The sequence below is a fragment of the Phasianus colchicus genome, chromosome 1, assembly GCF_987193195.1.
Source record: "Phasianus colchicus chromosome 1, bPhaCol1.hap1.1, whole genome shotgun sequence".
NCBI classification, from domain to species: Eukaryota; Metazoa; Chordata; class Aves; order Galliformes; family Phasianidae; genus Phasianus; species Phasianus colchicus.
The window spans coordinates 135,239,608-135,259,983 of NC_143436.1; the positions used below are offsets into that span (position 1 = coordinate 135,239,608).

Genomic DNA, 20,376 nt, shown 5'->3' on the forward strand with positions numbered 1-20,376 from the left:
CAGAAGAAAATCTTGTTCTGTTGTCTTCTTTTGGACTCCAAGTGGTCAAATCAGATCAGCTGAGATCTGAGATAATCTTTTTTTTTTTTTTTTTTTTTTTTAAATAACGTTTGTTACTATGTGCCAAGTGAAATACATGCCTTTAAAAGAGATAACAAGTTTCTGAAGGAGAATGTAATTTGCGTGGCCATCCACCAGATGTCCCAGCTGCAAACCCTGCCGATCACGTTTATTTGCACACCGAGTGGTTTTGTTACAAGGTGAGACAGAAGCAGGGAGCAGTGCCAAGAATGGTACCTGCAGTGCAGCTGCTCTAGGGAGGCAGACAGGGACTGAAGGAAGGAGAAGAAGGCATGGAGCCTGTCCTGCCCATCTGATACTATTTACTTATGCTGCCCTTACTGCACATTGGTGATTTTTATAGTTATTAGTGGGAGGAATATCAGAGTGTCTGGAAAAATAATGTATCCGGAAAGCTCGTTACTCTTCAGCAGAGTGATGCTGTGTCTGGGGTTTATCTGGGTCTGAAAAACCTGCAGAACTGGTATCTTCATATCAACTTCAGGTTCATCTGTAACACAAGGAGCAGTGCAGGTACGTTAGGGCTTTTACAATGGCCTCTAATAGGCAACTGAAGGAGTAGTGAGGAAGAAATGACTGTGGCTAGGAGCAGTGGGAATCAACAGGTGTGAGTGTTGTGTACTTTCTTGCACACACTGTATGCTCTATCTGTAATAACAGATAGCCACAGCCCTCGACATGGGCTCTCCTGCCTTTGAACATATGAAGATGCTGAGTTACTTGCTGTCACTGTTGACTCTGGCATGCCCTTCTACTGCTGCTTATTTGGATGAGCCTAGCCTGGGTAGTAGTTTGTTGCCTCACTATGAACATGATGCTGTTGGCTCTTCACAAAATAAGAGGCTGCAGGTTTTCACAGTGGACTACAACAATGTGCAGATTCCATATGAAGTCACTCTTTGGATACTCCTTGCCTCTCTTGCAAAAATAGGTAAGTGGAAATGGTATTTTGGACCCTCCTTTGCTGGTAAGAATTTTAAAACATACCATGTAACCAAGTATCTTGCATATGCTTTTGTGCCAGGGACTGTTTTTCTGTCCTATCCTGGAAAGAACAAGTCATTATTATGACAACAACAAACTTTCACCTCTTAATGCTTCCAAATTATTGAAATAAGTATATGACTTCTAACTCACATTTCCTTTGGGCTGTCTATGCTAATGAGTAGCAATGGATGTCCTCTTCACAGTGCTGTCCATCCTTAGTTCTAATATTTAAATATCTTGTGATGAATATTAAATATCACAAGACTATACAATCTGACACAGCTGTAGAAATCAGGAAAACAGCTGACTGAAACTTCAGCTGTACTTACTTTGGGAAGGAAGAAAGAACCCTTCTGTCATGTGAATAATAGGAAGCAATTTCCTATAAACCTTTGTTTTAAATGTTTGTTGTTTAAAGTTGCTCAGAAAGTAAAATCAGAGGAGGAAGATGAAGCTTGAATGGATATTGGTCATAGGAAAAGCAGCATAAATGCCTATAGAACATACTCCACCTAGCTTCTCCCGGGGCTCAGTGTACATACCTGAAAGAAGAGAAACAACTCTTGGAGAAATAGGGATTGTAATTAATACAGAAAAAAATGCTCACCCTGTGTCTTATGCATCTATATGACTGGAACTAATGTAGCAATATGAAATAAATAAATATGATTGCAACAGTGAAGAGCTAGACATTAGTAATTTCCCTGCTCTTTTGAAGTTCAGTGGGATTTTCAGGCACTCCTATAGAATGGGCAGGTAAGAGGATTGATAATTTCCTAGAGGTGGCCTGAAAATGTACATTTTTCATACCGTAGTTGCTCAGCTGTTAAATATCATTGCCACTGACTGATTTTCTAGTTTCATAGTAGCTAATGATCTCAATGCAACTCCTATAAACAGATGCCTTCACTGCTAAAACAGTAATAATTTTTTTCACCAATCAAATTTGTTGTTATCACATCAGCAGAGTGTGTTAGCAGTGAGTGTGTTGATTAATTTCTTTATTTATTCTCCATAAAAGCACCAGAAATGCCATAAGGCACACCTACTCTGTATTGTGTTTTTGAGCAAGAAATAACACACTTCAGAAGAATTGTGTGATGCCTCTCAGATAAACATATTTATCTGCTGGGAATTTTCCAACAAAAATATGTAAGTTGAAAAGAGCAGAGCTATTGACTTCAGTTCTACTTGGAAGAAATAATTAGTTTGAATAATTTGGCCATCCAAGGAAGAAGAATTCCAAACTGTTACATTTGTTTACCTTCAATTCTGATCTTCTTTTTGGATTTCACAATTTCAAAGTAAGAAACATTTCTAGATATTGGAAGGAAGAAGAATCCCTTTATTTGATAAAACTGATAGAAGTCTTGAACTCGATTTAAAAATGAAATTAAAATTAATTAAATTTATTTTTAATCAAAATAATTGAGATAGTAGTGTTATGATCATAGCATACTTTTTGGTAAAAATAAGTACATTTCCCAAATAAATAATACTAAATTTCAGAAAATATGTTTTTGTTTCTTTGACTTTTGAACATTCACGCATCACAAAAATGCAAACTTGTCATTGGGTGCTAAAGTTATGAGATGAAATTTCATCTTGCTTTAGGTATGAAAACAGACCCATTGGATTGCACACAGAAGCATAGAATGGCTGAGGTTGGAAGGTAGCTCTGGAGGCCATCTGATCCAACCATCATTCAACAGGGACACCTAGAGCTAGATGACCATTTATGACTGTCTTTGTCTCATTCTCATTCTTGTAAACTCTGAACAACTCCTTACATTTTGAGATAAGGCATCTCTTATTCACAATATGAGTAATTATACAATCCCTGATACAGCAACTGGGTAAGCCATTATTAGATGCTATCTCAGTGTTGGTACCAATATTCATGTCAAATGTGAAGAATTACATAAACCCACAGTAGCAGGGCATCAAAGTAGGTTGGAAGAGATTCATACCCATAACATTTATAAGTTAAATGTAGCCCTTTCTCTCTAAAATGTCCTGGCTGCATCTGCATTTTAAAGTGAAGGCACACTGTGGCAGCAAGCTGTATCCAACTGTCCATACTGCATGAGTGTAGATGAGCTCTTTCTGAATTTCTGCCCATGTCCAACAGCCTTCTCCCTGGCATCATCCAGGCAACCTATGGGTCAGGATCTGTTCTTGCAGGCAGATCAGATATGTCTGTTTGTTTTCTGGGGCAAAGGAGAGCATCTGGCTGTCTGGATGTAAGCTGAGCCTTTCTGACAGGAAAACTCTTTGGATTGCTTCATTTGGTAGTGTAGTCTGAACCCTTATTTTTAGCAAGGAAAAACCTTCCCAGGATCCATTGTTTTCTATTATTTGATGTCAGTAGTTCTTTCAACTCAGCTGAAACCACTGTTGTTGGTTTTGTTGTGTTGTTTTTTTTTTCCACTAAACTAGCTCATAAAGTTCTTTACAGAGTGCTGTTTACCTTATGTAGAAACTCGAACTCCCAGAAAAGCAAGGTTAGTCAGCTTGTACAAAGCATTATGTGGCCATGCCTTGATTCCTGGTGATAACCAAGCTGCTTTGTATTTTGTGGTGTTCATGAGTATTCACTTGCTCAGCCTGTGGGTCATATGGAGTCTGAGAAATTATTCAAGGTGTTTCTGGAAGTGGAAGGAGATGAGCAGACCTTAGCATCTGAGCTGCTTGCTCCCTGCTCCCTTGGGCTTATCCAGGTTCCTGGTCAGTCCAAACCCAGGATTGTTTCATTTTGAAGGGAATGGTGCTACTTGCGCATTTACTTTTGTAATCCTAAAACCAGAACCTGACAGTATGAAGACTAAGTGTTTGAAGGCAGGCGAAACACATTTGACTTCAGGCTAATTTAAATGTTTTATTAAAGGTTTCCATCTCTATCATCGATTACCAAGACTCATGCCTGAAAGCTGCATCCTGATTGCCATTGGAGCACTAGTTGGAGCGATCATCTTTGGTACTGACCACAAATCCCCACCGGTGATGAACACAAGTATTTATTTTTTGTACCTCCTTCCACCCATTGTGCTGGAAGAGGGTTATTTCATGCCAACTCGTCCATTCTTTGAAAACCTTGGGTCCATCTTGTGGTGGTCTGTGCTAGGATCTCTACTGAACTCATTTGGGATTGGCCTCTCTCTCTATGGCATCTGCCAGATTGAAGTCTTTGGTCTGACTGACCTGAACCTGCTGCAGAACCTGCTCTTTGGCAGCATGATCTCAGCTGTGGATCCTGTGGCAGCTCTGGCAGTTTTTGAAGAAGCTTCTGTTAATGAGCAGCTTCACATGATGATTTTTGGAGAATCATTGCTAAATGATGGCATAACTGTGGTGAGTTTCTTTCCATTCTTCATCTGCTTCTCTTAGGGCTCTTATTGCTTGTAGGGTTATTGGATGCAGGGCATGGGCAACTTTGTGGAGATCTTTGATACAGTATAATATGCATATTTTGCTGGCAATTCACAATTAATTTTGATGTATGTAAAAACTACATCTTGTATTAATTCTTTCATAAACATTTCGTTTTCAAACCACTGGAAGAGATATTGCTTCTAGTTAGACATTAAGACAACACACCTTATTCTTGCATTCACTAAAGTGAAAGGATAAGTGAAAGCAGATTAGGAACACACTCAGTGTTGTGCAAACAAATAAATAGAAAATTGTACTCCTTAAGGACTGAGAGCAGCAGGGATAGCAATGCAGGAGACCCTCCGCCATCTTATGCCTTAGAGAGCACTCAGCAAAAAAAATGGACAGTCTCTGGTAGCCTTGATCCCTTCCAGGAAATTCTCCAGAGACCTTAGACAGGAATTTCAGAAACCATGAATGACTTTGCTAAACTGTTTCTATTGATAAAATAATTGTCATCAAATAAGTATTCACCTTTCTTGAAAATCTTGTTCCAAGTACTCAAAACAATGCTTTGCTTTTCTTTTTCTTTTTTTTTTTTTTAAAGAGGTTTTTTTTTTTTTTTTTTTTTTTGTGGTTTGTTTGTTTCTGACAGAGCTCCTTTCTCTATTACTTTCCCCATTTTCCCCATGCTTTTACTGAAGCACGGAGCAACTTGAAATTCTAGCTGTGGACTGGTAGAACCCACATGTTTTTCAAACAAGACATTTCAAGCAGGAAATTCATTAGACAGAGACCAACAGGACTGTTCATGTGCTGAAAGTTAAGTACAGGTTAAGGAGTTTTGCTAGATATGATCTTTACAGAATTTAAATCACAGGAATCTAAAACACATAAAAAGTATTGAGATACTGTCATACGTTGGGTACAGCAGAACCTGGACTTGTAAAAGCTGTATGGAGTTCACTGCTCAAAGGCTTCATGGGAAAAATACAGCTCATGAGTAATGTTTAATGGACAAGGAATGGAATAATTTATTGCAGCCATAGCCCAGTGATCATAAATCCTTCATCTTGGTGAATCAGAGTTATAAGGCAAAAGTAGAATTAAGGGACAAATGTCACTTAACCTTGCATACATACTGCTTATGTGTTATAGCTGTAACAAACAATACACAGTGCATCTACCACTGCCACCTGTCTTTTGGTTCCTTCCAGTGTAGACTTCAGAAAGTAGTATCTGTTTTTCATTCTGGAATAACTTGTTTGGTCTTCTGCCTGCCTGGCTCTCTACGCTATCTTTCCTTTGTTCCCATCTGCGTTTATGATGTGGGTCCAACTCATGATGTGAGAATTTACGTGAGCTTTCAGTCAGGATCCTGTTACAGTGTAAATCTATAGTGTCAGAGTCTTAAAAAACAGAGGTGTTTAGGTATTCTTATACGGTACGAGGTGTGTTAGCAAAAGAAGCAGAAGGGAGGTCTCTCTACATGACTGTGAGGTCCCTTTGCCCCATGCACCTCCTCACTAAATCTCTTCTCAAAGCAGCTACATGGCAATCCATTTGTTGACTTCTCTGTTACGTTTCTGTATCAGTCACCTCTCAAGACATTTTCTATGCGTCCACATTTGCAAAATCTCTACCAGGACATACGCAGGAGAAGTCTAGACTATTTATCATGTTTATGGAGCCTAAATAGATTGCTTTTTCTCTTTGATACTTCACGTACTATTTTGAAATCTTTAAAACTGTTCTTACTTTACCATTTCCTCCTTGTTTCTCTCTTACCAGCTTTATTTGACTTAACTCAATGTTCTAAAAGGCAGTACCACCTAGATATAATAAGCATTAATTTTTTTTCTACTATTTAAATACAAATATCCCTTGGTTCTGTCTAGCCTCTTATCAGCTATTTTCTCACTGGCAGGATAAGCAGGTATGATTTTTGCTGAACTATTATACCTGAGGCAAAAATAGCTCTCCCTCTCCCATACTGAGTTTAATACCCTAGTGCAAAAAATTCCTAAACATCAGAATTAGAACAGTGATTGAAGAGACTGGAACAAAATAATAATTCTGTCCTTTGATGCATATAATTGTGATAATTGTACCCTTTGAACCCATTTACACCCTTTCCTGTTCTCTTCACTAGAGTTGTCTGTCAATGGAACAAGAAGGCACTAGGTCCTGTTAATCATTTCTTATCCCAATATCTTCTCAGCAGACTTGTAGCAACGGAGTAGTGTAAGCAGCACCAGGATTGGTCCCACTGTGGGAGTTTCAAAGCCCTGAAACAGTGATATTGGTAAATACAGCTCAAATGTCATTCAAGCTTGAACAAGTGAAGGACCCTGATTTTGCTGCAAAGGGTTTCAAGTTTCTGTAACTCAACTTCTGCATACGCCCAGTCCATTTCATCTTGACAGAAGCTGAGCACATGTGCATCAGAAAACTTGATATTTCCCTTGTCCACTTCATTCCTGATTTCAGAAACCCTGAGAACACCTATCTACCATGCCATACTGAAAATGAAGCTGCAGAGACCATTTTCTCTAATGGTGTCCTCTCTTTGTGCGCAGTCACAGAGCTATTGAAAAAATCTCAAGCATGATGGAGATCCAATAAAAATAATTTCTCTGTTTGAATGAATTTGAGTTTACCTCTCTGATGTCTCTAGGAAAGTTTTGACCATTAGATGTGTGGAGATACTCTACCTGTCACTAAAGTTGACACACTGTGTTTAAAATAAATTAAAATTCATGTTATCTAAAAGAGGAAATAAAGCGCTGCCTATGTTAGTAGTTAAGGCAGTCACCTGAAAATTTTTGCTTCCAGAGCTCCTGATGTGAGCACTGTGTGCAATGTTTGAGTCATGTCAACCGCTGAAGCAGCAGCTAGAACAGACAACCCAGCACCAGGAGACATGCATGAAAATGTAATGCTTGCTCTTCTTCTCCCTGGCTCTATCAGTTATCCAGTGGTACACTGCTACATGGTAGTGTGACCTCCAAAAAACTCGAAGCATGACATTCACAAAGCTCTTAAGTGAGGACAACTATCAATCTACGCCTTCTTTGTGAGTGAACCAAGGCATCCTGAGCTGTTCCAAGCTTTTCTGCCATATAAAGAAATACGGTATTTCTTCTGCTAGTAGAAACACCCCAAGTTAACTTTGTCAAACAACTTTTATACGGAGGCTTACTTCTGTGATGCCCGAAGTAAATTGTTGTACAGAACAGTTTATTCTCAGAAAGCATGCTATAAGGAGGAAAAAAAAAAAAAAAAAGAAAAGAAAAAAAAAGAAATGATGTCATATTTCAATAATTTTCACTTTTATGCTGATTCACTTATACAGATCCATTAGGAGGCAGAAAATGAGGGACAAACTTACAAAGTCATTTGATGATAATTTACGTTATTCAAAAGACTACACAGTACCTTGGTATCAATCATAAAGAATTTCAAGTCTTAAGAAGAGGTTGTAATCAGCAAGAAAGGGGGAACAGAAAGAGAACAGACTTTGTAATCAGACACTGCAAGATAAGTACAGGATATTTTACTTGCTGTGGGACACAAACTCTCTTTTTTTTACATATCACTGAAGAGCCTACTTTCATGCATAGTCATAAGGAAAAATGAGGCTCAGTACTTTGTTTGGGATGCTCTCATGAAATACTTTTGTGCTTTTTATTTGTCTGTCCCCCAGAAATATTATCAATGAGACTCCTGGAGAACAGCCTGTTTGACAGCTCAAGGTCATACACTCCCAGCAGCAATTTAAGATTGGGTAGTAGCTGGGGAATAATTATTATCCTAATGAGCTTGATTCTTCTATCTGAAAATATCTGCTTTAATCTTCTTAATAGTCTCCTGAAATTAAGTGTATGAAGAAGAAAGAACAAAGAAGAACAGATAAGATCAATGACTTTCCTCTGTTTTGATGGAACTAATGCTTTGGTACAACAGCTACAGCGGACTGGAGTCTTTAGTTGTTCCCAAAATTCTCTTGAAAACTGAAAGATGACTCCCATATACTAGACATTCCCTGTAAACAGATCTGACAGGACTTAATGGTAGCCAACTATCACTTCTAAGAACTTTTTATTACCACCCCATTCTTTCAATTAATTTTTAAAAGATGGATGAAATTAGAACATAATTGAGATTTTTCAATATGAACTTCTGCAGAAGAGAATTATTAATAATGTGAGCATGGTAAACTTATCTGATCTAAACTACATATATGCAATTATCTTTTATTTCCTACTTGAGGTTGTGAAGAAGGTTAAGTGGCATTAAATATAAAACATGTGAGAGTAGAGAGACTGTGAATTTCCCCTTCCCACACAACATTAACACAAAACGTGTAGGGAGAAGTGTGGGTGGGGCAACTGAGTGTATCTCTGAAAGAGAGTATTAAAAGTTAAGAGGTTTAGAGTCAGACCAGTGCCTATTTCAGTCAGGCTGGGAAAGTGTGTTTTGGGTATTTCTTTGTGTAAATGCAGTTGTGGCAGCCATTTACTCTGGATTATTCAGTGTCAATCAGCATATAATATAATTATTGTATTAACAAGGCAATTCATTACAACTTTGGTTAACTAAGTGTTCTACTTTAACACCAATAACAGAACTGTAATAACTGTATTTATTTAGCTAGAAGCAATCTGAATCTGAGGTTGCCATTTTCCTCCCTTCCCTTCCCTTCCCTTCCCTTCCCTTCCCTTCCCTTCCCTTCCCTTCCCTTCCCTTCCCTTCCCTTCCCTTCCCTTCCCTTCCCTTCCCTTCCCTTCCCTTCCCTTCCCTTCCCTTCCCTTCCCTTCCCTTCCCTTCCCTTCCCTTCCCTTCCCTTCCCTTCCCTTCCCTTCCCTTCCCTTCCCTTCCCTTCCCTTCCCTTCCCTTCCCTTCCCTTCCCTTCCCTTCCCTTCCCTTCCCTTCCCTTCCCTTCCCTTCCCTTCCCTTCCCTTCCCTTCCCTTCCCTTCCCTTCCCTTCCCTTCCCTTCCCTTCCCTTCCCTTCCCTTCCCTTCCCTTCCCTTCCCTTCCCTTCCCTTCCCTTCCCTTCCCTTCCCTTCCCTCCCCTCCCCTCCCCTCCCCTCCCCTCCCCTCCCCTCCCCTCCCCTCCCCTCCCCTCCCCTCCCCTCCCCTTCCTCCTGCTTCCTTTCCCATTGGAGATGTGATGTTAAACGATTTTTACGCATCAAGCACTACTGAAGGACATTTGATATTTCAGAGTCCACCCAATGAAGTGCGCTCAATTTACAGATCATACAGACCAGCTAAACAGGTTTTATATAAGAAGTATATTTTGCAGTTTCTGCCCTGCCCCATCATGAGTCAGAAGGAGAATGTGAGAGTGCATGTGGGCTTGGTAAGGTACCCAGCTGGGCTTTGAACATCTGATACAAAAACCAAAAAAGCATTAGTATTTTTCAGCTACATTAATTACACTTGATACCTGAGAGTTTTACTCTTTTTACATAACTGTCAACCTACTCTCTATTTTTTGCCATTTTCAGAACACTTGGAAAGCACCTAATTTGGGATGTATTATGAGCCATCTGAGATTTCAAATATTACTTTGCTGATCTGCCTAAAGCAATATCTGGCACACATATGTACACAGATATATGTATCAAATGAGTAAGCCTGCAAGCTTCTGAAAGACTCCTGACAGCTATCTCCTCATTTTGTACACAGGTGTTATACAACATCTTCATCGCCTTCACCCAGATGCACAAATACGAAGAGATAGAATCCATTGATATCCTCGCTGGCTTTGCTCGCTTCTTCGTTGTGGGACTGGGTGGCATGCTGTTCGGCATTGTCTTCGGGTTTGTTTCAGCCCTCATGACTCGATTCACCCACAATGTCTCCGCTATCGAACCACTGCTGGTCTTCATGTTCAGCTACCTGTCATACTTGTGTGCTGAAATCCTTTACATCTCAGGCATCTTGGCGTGAGTATTCCTTATGCCTTTTCAGATGCTCTCTTGGGGAAAGGAGCAATGTTTCATGGAGATGGTTTACTTGAGATTGGGGTTGTACTAATATCAGCATTTTCAGCCTGTAGCCTACAAATTGTCAGTAAACAGCTTCTAAGTGGTCTGTAAGTACTGTGATAATTAGGAGAAGCAAGCCTACACTCAGAGTAGGCAGAGATGTACTACTGAGGAGTAGATATCTGTGCTGACAATGTTTTTTTTTATTCTTGCCCACTGGAAAAAAAAATTTTGCAAACTGTGAGTATGATGTCTGCTGTTGCCACCAGTTGACAGTTTTCTGTTCCTCAGAGCATGAGGGAACAGTCTACCTCTGGTAGAACCAGTTCAGTGAGAGAATGGATTGATGATAGACTTGTGTATGTGCCTTTACGGCTAAGCATTCAACACTGGATAAGAATAGAGATGAAGAAAAATAATGAGTGGAAATTTAAAAACTTAGGAATGTCAGGGTTATTGCTCTTGTGTATAGTTGTGAAAATCATTTCTGACACAATTTATTGGAATTACACTAGGTTTGAGTAGCATTACTGGAAGAAGAGAAAGGAATAGGGGGTAAAAGTGAGAGACATTAGGGTAAAACTTCTGGTAAGGAGATTTGAAGGATTCTGCACCTAACAACTCTTCAGAAGAGGGAAATGTAAAGAACAGGTCACTTGGCAAGGTGGCAAAACCTGTAGCCAATGTATGTGACTGTTGAGATAGTTACATCTGCTCATTTCTACCTGTCAAACTCAGGTTTGGTTAGCTTCAGAGAACGACTGGCTTTGTACTAACTCTGGAAAGCCAGATTAGAATATTATCCATATTAAACAACTATTTAGATAGGAAATGAGTTTCTCTGAGCAATGAGAAAAAGGAATTGAGTCTTGGGCTCTGTTCTGTGTCTCCAACATCTTTGCTCTTAAGTACCTCAGATACCTAACCCTAACCCTAAAGTTAGGGGGATGAGCAGGATGAGACCTACTACATAGTGAGTACTAATACCACATGGGCTCTTTCCTACCTGCACTGCCCAGAATACTGCTTCCTTGCCTACCCATTACACTATACTACATAGCTCTATATTCTCTTATTTCTGATTTTCATTAGGGCACTGAAGTTGTTAGTAATAAAAAATGTTAATATAATTGGGATTTAGTATTCTTACTGCTTCATTAAGGAAATTACTGCTTGTTTTGGGGATGGGAACTTATTGTCACCCTTCTAAATTATTGAGGAATTCATTCATTTTTCACTTGTATCATGAAAGTTGATTATGCATGTGTCTCTGAAAGTCAACAGTATTAAAATTTAATGCCTAATGGCATTGCCTTAGAATGTCCTTGGACCTGCTCAGTTCTACCAGAATACCCTTGAGATTTCTTCAACAGAAATTAAAAGAACAGAAACTAGATAAAGGCTTATTTAATGAGCAGTCAATGTTCTCCAAATTTACAAGTTTGGAAAAATATCATCACAAGAAGCCCCCAAAGACTAAATAACATCAACAGGAACTAGAAAGATGATGGAATATATTATTAGCCTTGCACTAAATCTATCTAATTATCCACAGCTGTGGAAAATGAAGGAGATAAGAGTAAACTGTTCAGTAATCTTGCTTGAAGACTACTGTTCAACATGAATATGACAAGTATCTGTGTTGGGACATGGCTGATACCTCTGAAGCTGGCTCTAGCTTGAGTAAAAAGGACTAAAGAGGTGGAAAAAAATTCCTTTCCTTCCCTAGGAGCATTTCCCACACTCTGGATAACTGTAAGGAATAAAAGACGTATCTGTAGGGTAATTAAATTTTCCCCTGCTGTGCAGCAGTGGACTTCTATGGGAGGAGAATTTCTGAAGCTTGTCCTGGTCCTGCTGATCTGCCAACCAGCTGGCAAGGACTCACTGGAGTCTTTGATCCTTGCATAGAACTACAGCCGTGTTCTTCCACCAGCACCTCAAGGCAAAGATCACTCACAGGCAGGTTATGTCCCTCTAATTAATACAGCCACAGCCTGGTACAAAATTGATTGCCCTTTGTTTGATACTCAAATATTTGATGCTTGGTGGTTGTGCGTTATGCATTCAGAATACAAAAGGACTTTGAACAGGAATGTGATATCCTCATTTCCCCTCAAGGGAATCTGACTGATTTGCTTCCTTTTTCCTGTATACAAAATGGATTCATAAAGCTGAATGAAGTTCTTTTACTTAACTGAAATAGCTAGTATTATTGAAGAAGAAAAATGCTATATTATACTAGGAAGGTTAAAATTTGACAGTGAAGACTATAAATGCAGTCTCAAGTTGTTATTAAATAAAAAACAAACGAACAACAACAAAAGCAGTTTGTGGTTGATCTCTGATGTTTTACCTCCTACAGAATGACAGCATGTGCAGTGACTATGAAAAAATATGTGGAGGAGAATGTTTCCCAGAATTCCTACACGACAATAAAATACTTCATGAAGATGTTGAGCAGCGTCAGCGAGACCCTGATCTTTGTTTTCATGGGAGTGTCTACAGTGGGGAAAAATCATGAGTGGAACTGGGCTTTTATTTGCTTCACTCTGCTTTTCTGCCTCATTTGGCGGACACTGAGTAAGTCAGTTTTTGCAGACAACCTGGTCTGCATCTCTGAAAGAAACCTTTCGGTGCAAAGGTATGTTAGAAAATCCATTGCAGACTGGTATAACCAGTTTAATAATGAATTTACTAGGCATGCATTACAGACAACTTCATTTCACAAATCCACGCATGCAGAAAAAGAAGGAAAAATGTCAAACAAATCTTAATGCCAATTTTCAAGCACAGGCTATATGATTAGGTAAGAATAGAAAATATTAAGCAAAATTGAAACATTGCCATGATTATGCCTATATAGAAGCAGACATCTTAGTTAAATATATGCCTGTGGATAAGTGGGCTTCAGAGTATTTTCATCACATTGTGTAACTGTTTAGCCAGCTGCCGACCAGCACCCCAGGACCTTTTCTTCTAGGCAGATTTCCAGTTGCATTTCCTCAGCCAATACCACTGCACAGGGTTGCAATCCACACTATACTAATGATCTTCACAAGTCAGTTTGGACACTGAGGTTTTAAACAACTAGAAAGTAGTGCCTATGAAATTATTCAATTTCTGCACACAGTATTTTCCTGTTCCTACAAAGGTCTCCTACTTCCTTATCTGTGAGACTATGATTCCTTGAGCATGGGCAGAGGATTTCCTAGAGGATGTCACATTAGCTATGGGACACCATTTCTCATCTTCTCCTGATGACAAGGATGGGCCAGCAGAAACTTTGAAAAGTTGAGAAAGACAGAATAGGAAGACAAGGAAGATGGACTGTTCTCTTTACAAAATACAGATTGAATGTATGGAGCTTTCCCTTGGCAAAGATGAGGAGCCAACAGAAAGTATGTGCATAGTAATCGGAGGACCAGTGGTTCGGAGAGACCAGTACATCTGATATTTTAATAGCTGTCTACTGCAGATCTTCTTATCTAGAAAAGCAGACAGACAAAGCATTGCTTATGCACTGGAGAAAGTGTTACAGGCCCTGATACTCATGGGAGACTTTAATTATGCCAGTATCTGTTAGAAGGGCAATATGGCTATCCAGGAGTTTTCTGAAAAATGTTGAAGAAAATTTCTTGATGCATTTGTCAGTGAGACAACCATGAATTATACTTTGTCTTTTCTTCTACTTGCATAGAAGGAAGGAACATCTGAAGATGTGAAGATCAACGGCAGCTCTGACTGCAGTGACCATGAGACTGTGAAAGATAAGATCCTGAGAGGTGCAAGCTAGTAGACAAACATCAGGATTATGGCCAACCGTGTCCTGAGTTGCATCAATTGTGACCAGCAGGTCAAGGGAGTTGATTCTGCCCCCTTCTCTATACTAGAAGAGAAGGCTCCAGAGGACTTTATAGTGGCCTTACAGTACTTGAAGGGGGCCTCCAGGAAGGCTGGGGGGAGGACTTTGTATAGGGAAGTGTGGCAACAGGACGAGGGAGAATGGTTTTAAACTGGAAGAGAGTAGATTTAGACTAGATATTAGGAAGGAATTCTCTTCTGTGAGGGTGGTGAGACACTGGAACTTTTTTTTTTTTTTTTTGCCCAGGGAGGCTGTGAGTGTGTTCAAGGCTAGACTGGATGGGGCTTTGAGCAACCTGGTCTAGTGGGAGGTGTCCCTGTCTATAGCACGGGGTTGGAATTAGATGATCTTAAGAGTCCCTTCCAACTTAGACCATTCTGCGATTCTGTTATTCTGTGATTCAGTGACATCCCTCAGGGCTCAGTGAAGGGATCAGCATAGCTTTCATTAACGACCTGGAGGATGGAATGAAGTGTACACTCAGCAAGTTTGCAGCTGACATCAAGCTGAGGGGAGTAGTCAATATAATGGATGGCAAGGCTAGTATTCAATGAGAACTGAACAGACTGGAAAAAAAATTCTGAAGGAGAGCTCACAAAACTCACAAAAAAGCAAATGTAGGGGTTGACATCTTGGTTGCAATCACTCTGTGTACTAACACAGGCTGGAATTAGCTTTGTAGAGGAGGACCTCACTAGGTAGACAGCAGGCTGAACAAAAGTCAGAAGTGTGCCTTTTTGGTAAAGAGGAACAACTGCATCCTACACTTCACAAGCAAGTTTGTAGCCAGTAGGTCCAAGGAAGAATTTCTTTCTCTCTATTCAGCAGCAGTAAGAGTATTTGCTGTGTCTGGAGTGCCATGCTCAGTTTTGGACTTCCTGGTAAAGAGGTCATGGATTAAGTGCAGTAGAAGCTGCCAAAGTGGTGAGCACTGGACATACAAGAAGAGTCTGAGAGCTGGCTCTGCTCAGCCTGAAAAAGTGGTAGCCTAGAGTAGACCCTACTGATATCTACAAGTAGTCGGTCAGAGGATAGAGAGATGATGAAGCCAGACTTCACAGAGGTGCATTCCAGTAGGATAAGAGACAACAGACACAAGCTGGAACACTAAAAACTTTAAATAGAGAGTAGGAACTAATTTCTTAATGTAAGAGTGCTCCATTGTTATAAATGCAGCACAGCTCTCAGTCCTTGAGCGCATTCAAGACTAAATTGGAACTCTGAAAAGCCTGATCTGATTAGATGTGCTTTGATCAGGAGTTTGAACTAGATGACCTCCAAAGTTCCTTTCCAACCTACAGTACTCTGAGTCTGGGACCAACTAAGTGTTGGCACTGAGGAACTGACGTTCAGATAACATTTTGTAGAACTCTGAAGTGGTTAATTCCAAACTCAAATAGAACAACAAAGCAGGAAGAAATATTGGTTTGACCCTCAAAGTTGATAGAAGTTTCCAGATCTTTGAAATTCAAGACCTGGAGGAAGGCATTTAACTAGAGGAAAAAGAGGAAGAATTATGGAGATTCAAAAATATGCATGAGAACAGCTCTGTTATATGGTGTTGACATGAGTACTCAACCACAGAGGTGATATGACTCTTGCGGGCTGACAGCAAGAAGGCAGTAATTATTGAATATTTTCTTGCTAATTTTGGACAAAGCATAGTCTGTACGTTTTTAAAAGCTTAATTTTGGAGTCCATATAGAAATATCCTTCAGATAAAGACAGAAAAATTGCTTTTGTAAAGTCACTTTTCTTCCACATGTTCTTTTATCTTTCAGAAACCTAGGTGAGTGCTAGAGTTTTCTTGAGGAAGGTCAAAATATTTGTCTTGAATTTGCTTGCTAAAATAATTGCGTCATTTTCTCTGTAGCTTGAATAAGGTAAAAAGAATTGGCCCAGAGGTGACACCTCACATAACACAGTTTCAATCTGAGTAGTTGATGTCTAGCATAGTGTATTAAGTTTGTCTGCCCAATATTCAACATTTATTTCTGCAGCATAACAGTTTGCACAAAATCATAAGACACGTGTCTTATGATAAAGAAGATTAAGAGAAACTCAAGCAGTTCACTAAATGTACTCTATAAAGCAAAAAACTGCAGTCCTTACACAGCCACAGACTGTCTGATTAACTTTTTATTATCAGGGAAATGAAAGCAAAGAAATAAACAGAATTACAGAGACAATAAACTGGGGGATTCAAAATTAAAATGCTATTACTTTCTGCCTTTCAGTAAACCTGTCCACAGGACATGTTAATAAATAACTGTTCAAACACTGTGGGCAGATCATGTGCAGAAAGTAGGAAACATTGCAAGGGAAAGCAGAGGAAAAAATGTTTTCTAGTGGTTTACCGCTTTTTCACAACATTTCAGAGAACTGTGCAACATAAATATAGGAAGTAAATCTTTTCCCCTGATCTCACTTCAAAACCCATATGTACATTTAAAACTTGAAGCAGTTAGTAAATATACTCTTCTTCTAGACATTTTTTCACATAGGCAGATGCAGCAGTTGATCAAAGAGAACTTATAAGAACCAAAAGTCAAAAGAAATGTCTGTCAACAGCTTCCTGGGACAAGATGTTTTGTTTTAAATATTGTCATTTCCTGTTTGCCTAATAGTAATGCTTTTTTTTTATGTTTGGTTTTTGTTGTTGTCGTTTGTTTTTTGGCCTTTCTAGGTGTATTTGCCCTCTTCTACATTAGTAACAAGTTCCGAACGTACCCCTTCACCTTCAAAGACCAACTCATTATTTCCTACAGTGGTCTTCGAGGAGCCAGCAGCTTTTCTCTTGCATTCTTGCTTCCAGTGAAACTCTTCCCAAGAAAAAAATTGTTCATTACTGCTACACTTGTAGTTATATATTTCACTGTGTTCATCCAGGTAACTGTATTTCTTAATGAGTTGCTTTCACATAACTGAGGTGATTAGTTCATTCCACTTGGCTTACAGTGCTCTGCAGGGAGGAGCTGGATCTTCTGGATGTCCCATGCTCTTTAGTTCTCCATACAAAGATTTCATATACTTTAGAGTGCCCATGAAACTCTACACACTTGTGGTTAGGCACTTAGATCCCGTCAAAATGTTTCAATAAACCAGTTTTGTTTCTGTATCTCCTTTTTAAATGCCAGATTCTCTAGTTGTGCAATGGGGAACTGGGAGCAGCTGAAAATGGTTTCAACATTAAAAAAAAATAATAACTTTGAAAATATTGAAGTAAAAAGTTTCAGGATTGTAGGGACCTAAAAAAGACAATGTTTTCATTCAAGTGAAGTTTTTTTTTTTTTTGTGAAATTTGACAAAGAGTCAGTTACCTTACGTAGTTAAAATGCCTTGATAAATATGATATTGATTTTAAAAATAGCCATGTATATATATTAAGTTTTTGAGTTTTAATCCTCTTCAGGTTTAACCCCTAATTACTCTAAGAGAAAAATTTTCTGATAGCTTAAATTAAATCCATTTGCTTGTTTTTTCTTGTTTTTTTTGGGGGGGGGAGGGGAGGTGTGGGAGGGGTGAAGTTAATTAACATTTTAACATTTCAACTCAGTTTTTCCAAATGCAGGGAATCACAATTGGACCATTGGTCAGATATCTGGATGTTAAAAAGACCAACAAAAAGGAGTCTATCAATGAAGAAATTCACATGCGAGTAAGTTTTTGATATCAGTAGCTGGTACCCTAAAAAGAAGAAAAAAAAAAGATGTTTTAACTCTGGATGCAGTTTAGAACATTTGGAGGAAATCCTAGGCATAATATTTAAAACATGATTGTTCATTTGAACCCATAGTAACTGTCATATTTGTACCATAACAGTCACAGCATAGCAGATCTCCTACATCTGGATACTTGTGACTGTGGTAGGAAAGACACATACAGGTAGAATTTATTAAATGCACCAATCATCCTTTTCAGCTACATTTGTCAGATAGCTTTGTTGTCATCTTTTGATTGATTATAAACACACTGACACCTTAAAAGTCTTTAATAAAATTTTAATGAACGGAAATGTGTCGAACCATTGGTCTGCAAATTTCACTCCGAGTTATTCTGATTAATGGTCTTTTTTCCTTTCAAACCTTTTTTTTAGCTCTCAAGTTACCAATATACAAAATAACAAAAACCTACTCAAACCGACATTAGCACTAAACAAAATATAAGTACATGCTTTCCTTTTCACAGTAGGGAATATATCCAAAATTAACAAAAATGTTGTGCCTTAAACACATTCAAGGACACTGGCAAAATCAGAAAATCTCAACTGATTTCAACTTGAGGTGAACTTAATTCTTGCTATTTCAGCTTTTACACTTAGCTTTGAACAAAACTAATGTTTAAAAGCAAAATGTATGACTGTATGTATACAAGAATTGGTCATTTTCTGTTTGTTTATTTCTGTAATGCTGGAAAAAAAAAAAAAAAAAAAAAAAAAAAAGATGATTGAAAATTCTGATTGTAGTGATGCTGTTCTCATGACAATATGCAAAATCACCAGAGGATTTGCAGTCTCAGGGTAAAAGTTATAGTGTAGAGTACCTGCCCCCATGCATGTGGAAGGATGTCATGTATGCTGAGAGGAGACTTGAGTGACAAACCCAATAATTTAGGTTTTGGTCATAGTAGACAAAGAAGAGAATGCTGCTTGGATGCTCAGTACTGTTTTCTACTGGGAACAGTCCTTTACATGGGTCTGTGTTTTGCTAGGTGATGGTAAGATGATGGTATATTGACAGCATTACCACTTCAATCAAAATATTGACACAGCAGCCAAGCACAGTACCTGTGACAGTGCATAATGGGATATTAGCCTTGATTTTTAGATGTTTTCAGAATTAACTCACCCTCCCCATTTAAAAATCTCAAAATCTTGTCAATCAATATTTGTGGTGACACTATTTTCTCATAATGGCCACTTTTTTTTTCTCTAGTTGATGGATCACTTGAAGGCTGGTATTGAAGATATATGTGGACATTGGAGTCATTACCAGCTGAGAGATAAGTAAGCATATCTTACTCAGACTGTTACAATAAAATAGCCTATCATCTGTGATGTAAAATAAAAAAAGTAAATAAAATAAGAAATCCATCTTATGCCTCACGGGTGAAAATAGCATGAAAATATTTGAGACGTGCAATATTTTTTTTTAAAGGTAAACTCCTGAGTAACAACTATCTCTTGGGAGTGCAGTGCCTATATGCTGTCTGCTAAACTGCTTCTGCACAAATAGAGAGAAAATGAACCCTTCTTAAAGAAAAACACAGTAGATAAACTCATGTTGCAGGCATCAGCCTGTGTGTACGCTTTGGCATAAATCTTTGATCCGCAACATTGCTTCCTTAGGATTTAGACTGGATTTGGAATAGGGAGTGGTGTTTCACTGCCTCTCTCTTTAAGCCTCTTTGGCAAATATTATCCTTTGTAGGTGAAAACAAATTCAATAATAGTTACCCATTTGTTCTTACAGGTCTTTGTACTCAGTCAGCTTTAAACACATAGCGTGTAACATATATAACACTGAAGGAAATAGTGGAATATAAGAATCTATTAGCACAAGTTGATAGTTTCAAGCTAGTCTTTACTCAAAAACCACAGAACCTGTGATAGGTCTTCTAAGAGCAAGATAAGCTGATTTTTTGAAGCTTTGTCGATCCAGGAATTGCTCAGAAGAGACCCAACATTCTGAGCTGCCTTCTTCCCCAAGTGATTGCAGTGGTCGTGCTGGCCAACACCTCAGCATATGAATGGAAGTGTAGAGACTTACTCACCTTCCTTTTTCTCAAAAGCCATGGGCTAAATATTATCCTTTAGGCTGTGCTTAGGCTTCTGTGCCTGAGTCCTTTGGCTTACCTTTCAGCACTGGAATCCAGTAATCCAAATTGGCGTCTGCTGGGACATGTGGCAGCACCCATTTTGCCTGGGTTTTTCCCTATTGGACTGTGAAGAAGAAGGCTGGTTTACATATAGTTCTTTCCCATCAGGGTATGAGGATGCAGACAGGGCACATACCTGAACCTGGATGCTGAAATGTCTTTCTGGTTCTCAGAGTAGAGATAGCTTTAGGCTAACC

General features: G+C 38.9%; 1 protein-coding gene across 1 annotated transcript in view; it reads left to right on the top strand.

The window, feature by feature from the left end:
- Positions 1 to 533: 533 nt before the first annotated feature.
- The window catches only part of SLC9A4 (solute carrier family 9 member A4), a 31,951-nt gene continuing 12,108 nt past the window's right edge, over positions 534 to 20,376 (top strand). Inside the window, exons 1-7 of the mRNA XM_090135437.1 lie at positions 534 to 1,012; positions 3,956 to 4,419; positions 10,136 to 10,395; positions 12,803 to 13,020; positions 16,989 to 17,191; positions 17,874 to 17,960; positions 19,237 to 19,307. Of these exons, the coding sequence (XP_089991563.1) occupies positions 760 to 1,012; positions 3,956 to 4,419; positions 10,136 to 10,395; positions 12,803 to 13,020; positions 16,989 to 17,191; positions 17,874 to 17,960; positions 19,237 to 19,307 (1,556 nt within the window). The 5' untranslated portion in view covers positions 534 to 759. The remainder of the gene's footprint in view (positions 1,013 to 3,955; positions 4,420 to 10,135; positions 10,396 to 12,802; positions 13,021 to 16,988; positions 17,192 to 17,873; positions 17,961 to 19,236; positions 19,308 to 20,376) is intronic.